The following is a 6,432-nucleotide window of genomic DNA, read 5'->3' as shown; positions in this document are numbered from 1 at the left end:
CCAAATAAATCAAGATGCAGCAGCTCTAAACAATTAGTAGTTGCAATATGACCAGAGGATTTAAAAGAAGATCTAGCATGTTTACCTTTTAAGCAAGCATCACAAACATCGTTTTTCTCATAGTTCAGTTTAGGCAAACCACGAACCAGTTCCTTTTTAGAGAGTTTAGAAATGAGATGCATACTAGCATGTCCTAATCTTTTATGCCAAAGCCAACTTTCATCCATAAGAGATGCAAGACAAATATCAGGGATAGGAGAGTCATTGAAATCAACCAGATACACATTTTCAAATCTCTTACCAAAGAAGAGAGTTTTATTATTGTGTAGATCCTGTACCTCACAGTGAGTTGGTTCAAAGATGACTCTGTTTTGCTTATCACAGAGCTGACTTACACTTAAAAGATTGTACTTCAGTCCATCCACTAAAGAGACACCTTCAATAGATGGATATTTGCCAATAGCTCCAATTCCGATAATTTTAGCTTTACTGTCATCACCGAAGCAAACTGTTCCTCTATCCTTTAGTTTGATACTGGTGAATTTTGACTTGTCACCAGTCATGTGCCTTGAGCAAGCACTATCCATATGCCAATTTTGATCATCCTTGCTCCTTAGGCAGACCTGTAACAAATCAAGCATGTTTAGGTACCCAAACTGATTTGGGTCCTTCTGGGTTAGTGACTTTCTCAGGTTTAGTTCCTTTGACAACCCAGATAAGTTTAGTCTGAGATATTTTCTGTTTAGCTTTACAAAACTTCGAAACATGACCTTTGATATTGCAGTAAAAACAGGTGGCATGTGACATGTAAGGAATGAAGGTCCTTTTGGTTATGGTTTTGATTTTTGTGGGAATATTTTTTAGGAATGATTCCATTTTCTTTGGTTTGGTAAAACCTTCAAAACCAATACCGCCAGTATCTCCATAGGGACGTTGATTTCCCAAAAGCATGTTCAGATTAGCTTTTCCCTTAGTGAATTTTGCGAGATCTTGAATGAGAAGATCAATCTTCTTTTGCATAGCATCATTCTGTTGCAAAAGATTGATTCTAAGGTTGTTTGAAGTTTCAAGTTCCTTCTTTAGGAATGAAACCTCAGTTTCAGCTTTCTGAATCTTTTCAGTCATTAAGTCAAAATCCTTTTGCATTATGTTTTCTTTTTCAGTTTCATTGGCTTGAGAAATTTTGACATTAGCTTCAGAAATGACATTTTTAGTTTTAGCTTTCAGTTTGACATACTTCTTTGAGACAACCTTATAAGCCATAAAGATATCATTACAGTTATGAAGTAATTCATCATAAGATAAATGTTTTAGGTTTTCTACCTCATTGTCAGATGAATCAGCCTCATATGCATCAGTTTGACCACTGTTATCTCCGGTTTCAATTGCCATTAAACAGAGATTAGCTTTCTCTTCTGGTTTATCTTCATCTGAGTCATCAGAATCACTCCAAGCTGCTAGACCCTTCTTTGGTTTTTCAACTCTTGTTGATCTTTTCAGTTTTGGACAATCAGCTTTGAAATGTCCAGGTTTGTTACACCCAAAACATAAGCCATCAGCTCCTTCCAAATCTACTTTTCCTTTAATGAATTTCTTCATGTTGTTTCTGTATCGTTTGTCTCCCTTGCGATACATCTTTGAGAATCTCTTGGTCATCAGAGCTATTTCTTCATCTGAGCTGATTTGATCATCACTTTCAGATTCAATCTTCAGAGCCAGATCAGCTTTCTTCCTTCTTTCCTGAGCTATCTCCTTTCCCTTGTATTTCACCATTTCATGTGTCATGAGAGAACCCATGAGTTCATCAAAGCTGTAGTTTTTCAGATTTTTAGCTTCAATGATTGCTGTGGTCTTGCTTTCCCATTTCTCAGTCAAAGATCTTAATATCTTTTTCACCAGCTGTTCATCAGTAAAGTTTTCTCCCAAACTTTTGAGACCATTTATGATGTTAGAGAATCTGGAGCTAAACTCAGACATACCTTCATCAGATTTCATTTGGAAAAGCTCATAATCACGTTGAAGAAGATTGATCTTAGTTTCCCTTACTTGGTCGGTTCCTTCATAGGTAATCTGTAGTTTTTCCCATACATGTTTTGCAGTGACACAGTTTCTAACACGATTGTATTCACTGATGTCAAGAGCACAGTGAATCATAGTAATAGCTTTTGCATTAGTCTGTACCACTCTCCAATCAGCTTCAGTAAACTCAGTTTCATCTTTTCTTACTTCTGTTCCATCAGCATTGACCTTGGTTGGAGGAGTAACTCCATACAAGATGCTTTTCCAGCATTCAATGTCCTGTGACTGAATAAAACTTTTCATTCTGTTTTTCCAGTAGTCATAATTAGATCCATTGAATAGAGGAGGTCTAGTAATGGAATTTCCTTCTGGTAGCCCAGAAGCACTTAGGTAAGATCCACCATGAGTAGCCATTGATCAACTCTGAGAATGCTAAAATAGCAAGAAGCAAGCAGAGCCTGCTCTGATACCAATTGTTGGTCCAGATGGCTTCTCAAGAGGGGGGGGGGGGGGTGAATTGAGAATTAAAAACTTTGATAAAAATAACTTATAAAAATATTCGAAAGCTAATGCAAGTATGATTAAAGCTAAACTGGAAATAAACAGATAAGCAGTAAACGAAGAACACTGAATTTTTATAGTGGTTCTGCAACTGCATACATCCACTCCCCAAGCAATACTTCTTGGGAATTCCACTATCCAGTTTCTTTTACGGGCAAGAAACAACAGCCTTGAAATACAGAGCTAAACACTACCCGTTCTAGTCTGATTTCCCAACCACTGGTTTTACCAAGATCCAGAAAACTTAAACCCAGTAAACTTATCACCTAGGTGTTTACAAAAACCTTTAACCAAAACTGTTTATGCAAAAATAACTCGTTGAATACAAATCAACCTATTAAGTAAACCGAGTTAAGTAAAGCATTAAATAATGAAGCTCAGATTTAAAACCAAAAAGTAAAAAGCATCTTTTAGCAAAACATTAAAACCTCCATTGAAAAGCTTTGAAAAGATTGTTTACTCAGAAATCTTGCTTAAGGAGAAAGGTGAGGAAGATGGTCTATTTATAGAAAACCTTTTCTCCAAAAAGCCCTCAGATATTTTCAAAGATTCCTTTAAAGATTTGCCACCTATCCAGTTTCTAGAAGCAATAGGAAAGAGAAAATGATTGCTTGTGAAGAAACCGTTGCACCAGAAAACAAGAGAATGTTTTTATTCTTTGTGTGTGCATGTGACTGAAAAGGACATTTTGATGATGTCACAATCTTTAAAACCGTTTTGATCAAAAGAGAATCAAAAACATTTTCTAGAGCTTCAGAATTTTAATGACTTTATTTAGCCCATTTACCTTTACAGATAAATCTATAAACTCTTGAGGCCCATTGTACTTGATGATCCAGACTTGTTCATACTTTGTTCTTTCTTGATCTTTGACTGTTCTTCTGCTTCCAGAATTAGCTTGAGCCTGGTTCTGCATTTACTCAAGTTCCACTGAATACTCCACATTAGCCTTACTTCTTTAAAGTTTATGTTATATCAAAAATAGGGGTAACCTTTAGCCAACAGTAACGTTAGTAAACGTTTTGCTTAAATTGCTACAAAGATGAAACGCTTGCATTTATTTCGTAACATTTGTAAACGTTTGGCTTAAATAGCTAAAAAGGTGAAATTTGTTTTGTTTCGTAACGTTTTTAAACGTTTGGCTTAAATTGCTATAAAGGTGAAGCGCTTGGATTTGTTTCGTAGCGTTTGTAAACGTTTGGCTTAAATTGCTAAAAAGGTGAAACGCTTGGATTTGTTTTGTTAAGTTTGTAAAGGTTTGGCTTAAATTGCTAAAAAGGTGAAACGATTGGTTTTGGTTTCGTAACGTTTATAAACATTTGCCTTAAATTGCTAAAAATGTTATACGTTTGGATTTGTTTCGTAACGTTTGTAAACGTTTGGCTTCGATCGCTAAAAAGGTGAAACGTTTGGATTTGTTTCGTAATGTTTGTAAACGTTTGGCATAAATCTCTAAAAAGGTTAAACGTTTGGATTTTTTTCATATCATTTTAAACATTTGGCTTAAATCGCTAAAGGAGAAATGTTTGGATTTGTTTCGTAACGTTTGTAAACGTTTGGCTTAAATCGCAAAAAAGAAAAAAGGTTTGGTTTTTTTGCAACCTTTGAATACGTTCGGCTTAAATCGCAAAAAAGGTGAAACGGTTGAATTTGTTTCGTAACATTTCAAACGTTTGGATTTGTTTTTTAACGTTTGTAAACGTTTGGTCTCAATCACTAAAAAGGTTAAACGTTTGGATTTCTTTCGTAACGTTTTTAATTGTTTGGCTTAAATCAGTAAAAATCTGAAACGTTTGCATTTGTTTCATAATGTTTACATGTGTTTTGTTTTGTTTCATAATGTTTATGAACGTTTGGCTTAAATCGCTTAAACGGGCAAACGATTGGTGTTGTTTTTTCACGTTTGTAAACGTTTGGATTTTTTTCGTAAAGTTTTAACCGTTTATTTATGTTTCGTAACGTTTGTAAACGTTTAGCTTAAATCTCTAAAAAGGTGAAACGTTTGGTTTTATTTCATAACGTTTGTAAACGTTTGGCTTAAATTGCTAAAAAGGTGAAACGTTTGGATTTGTTTCGAAACATTTGTAAACGTTTGGCTTAAATCGCTAAAAAGGTGAAAAGTTTGGATTTGTTTCGAAACGTTTGTAAACGTTTGGCTTAAATCCCTAAAAAGATGAAAGGTTTGGATATGTTTCATAACGTTTCTAAACGTTTGGCTTAAATCACTAAAAAGGTGAAACGTTTGCATTTGTTTCGTAACGTTTGTAAACGTTTGGCTTAAATCGCTAAAAAAGTGAAACGCTTGGATTTGATTTGTAATGTTTGTAAACGTTTGTTTTAAATTGCTTAATAGGTGAAACGCTTGGATTTGTTTCGTAACGTTTGTAAACGTTTCGCTTAAATTGCTAAAAAGGTTAAAAATTTGGATTTGTATCGTAATTTTTGTAAACGTTTGGCTTATATCGCTAAAAAGGTGAAACGTTTGGATTTGTTTCATACGTTTGTAAACGTTTGGCTTAAATCGCTAAAAAGGTGAAATGTTTAGATTGATTTCGTAACGTTTGTAAACGGTTGGCCTAAATTGTTAAAAAGGTGTGACGCTTGGATTTGTTTCGTAACGTTTATAAACGTTTGGCTTAAATTGCTAAAAAGGGAAAACGCTTGTATTTGTTTCGTAATGTTTGTTAACGTTTGGCTTAAATTGCTAAAAAGGTGAAACGCTTGGTTTTGTTTATTAATGTTTGTAAACGTTTGCCTTAAATTGCTAAAATGTGAAATGTTTGGATTTGTTTCGTAAAGTTTTAAACGTTTGCCTTAAATCGCTAAAATGTGAAATGTCTGGATTAATTTGCTAGAAAGGTGAAACGCTTGGATTTGTTTTGTAATGTTTTTCAAACGTTTGGCTTAAATTGCTAAAATGGTTAAAAGCTTCGATTTGATTTGTAACGTTTGTAAACGTTTGATTTAAATTGCTAGAAAGTTGAAACATTTGGATTTGAAAAGTTTGGCTTAAATAGCTAAAAAGTGGAAACGTCTGGATTTGTTTTGTAACGTTTGTAAACGTGTGGCTTAAATTGCTGAAAAGGGGAAACGTTTGGATTTGTTTTGTAGCTTTTATAAATGTTTGGCTTAAATCGCTAAAAAGGTGAAACGTTTGGATTTGGTTCGTACCGTTTGGCTTAAATCGCTAAAAAGGTGAAACGTTTGGATTTGTTTCTTAACGTTTGTAAATGTTTTGCTTAAATTGCTAAATAGGTGGAAAGGCTTGGATTTGTTTCGTAACATTTGTAAACGTTTGGCTTAAATTGCTAAAAAGGTGAAACGCTTGGTTTTGTTTCGTAATGTTTGTAAACGTTTGGCTTAAATTGCTAAAAGTGGGAAACGTTTGGATTTGTTTCGTAACGTTTGGCTTAAATCACAAAAAAGATGAAATGTTTGGATTTGTTTCGTAACGTTTGTAAACGTTTGGCTTAAATTGCTAAAAAGGTGGAACCGCTTGGATTTGTTTCAACTTTTTGTAAACGTTTGGCTTAAATTGCTAAAAAGGTGAAATGCTTGGTTTTGTTTCATAACGTTTGTAAACGTTTGGCTTAAATCGCTAAAAAGGTGAAACATTTGGTTTTGTTTCGCAATGTTTGTAAACGTTCGACTTAAATGGCTAAAAAGTTGAAACGTTTGGATTTGTTTCGTAACGTTTGTAAACATCTGGCTTAATTTGCTAGAAAGGTGAAACGCTTGGATTTGTTTTGTAATGTTTTTCAAACGTTTGGCTTGAATTGCTAAAAAGATTAAATGCTTGGATTTGATTTGTAACGTTTGTAAACGTTTGGCTTAAATTGCTAGAAAGTTGAA

At 34.2% G+C, this 6,432-nt stretch overlaps 1 protein-coding gene across 1 annotated transcript; it reads right to left on the bottom strand.

Annotated features, from left to right (window-relative positions):
- Positions 1 to 633: 633 nt before the first annotated feature.
- On the bottom strand, positions 634 to 2,433 carry LOC126668013 (uncharacterized). Its single transcript, XM_050361209.1, has one exon. It carries the CDS (start codon positions 2,431 to 2,433, stop codon positions 634 to 636), a length of 1,800 nt encoding a protein of 599 aa, XP_050217166.1.
- Between the last annotated feature and the right edge of the window lie 3,999 nt (positions 2,434 to 6,432).

This window comes from Mercurialis annua, linkage group LG1-X, assembly GCF_937616625.2.
Source record: "Mercurialis annua linkage group LG1-X, ddMerAnnu1.2, whole genome shotgun sequence".
NCBI lineage: Eukaryota > Viridiplantae > Streptophyta > Magnoliopsida > Malpighiales > Euphorbiaceae > Mercurialis > Mercurialis annua.
Note: the sequence above shows the minus strand (reverse complement) of the source record. Positions and strands in the feature narration are given on the sequence as shown.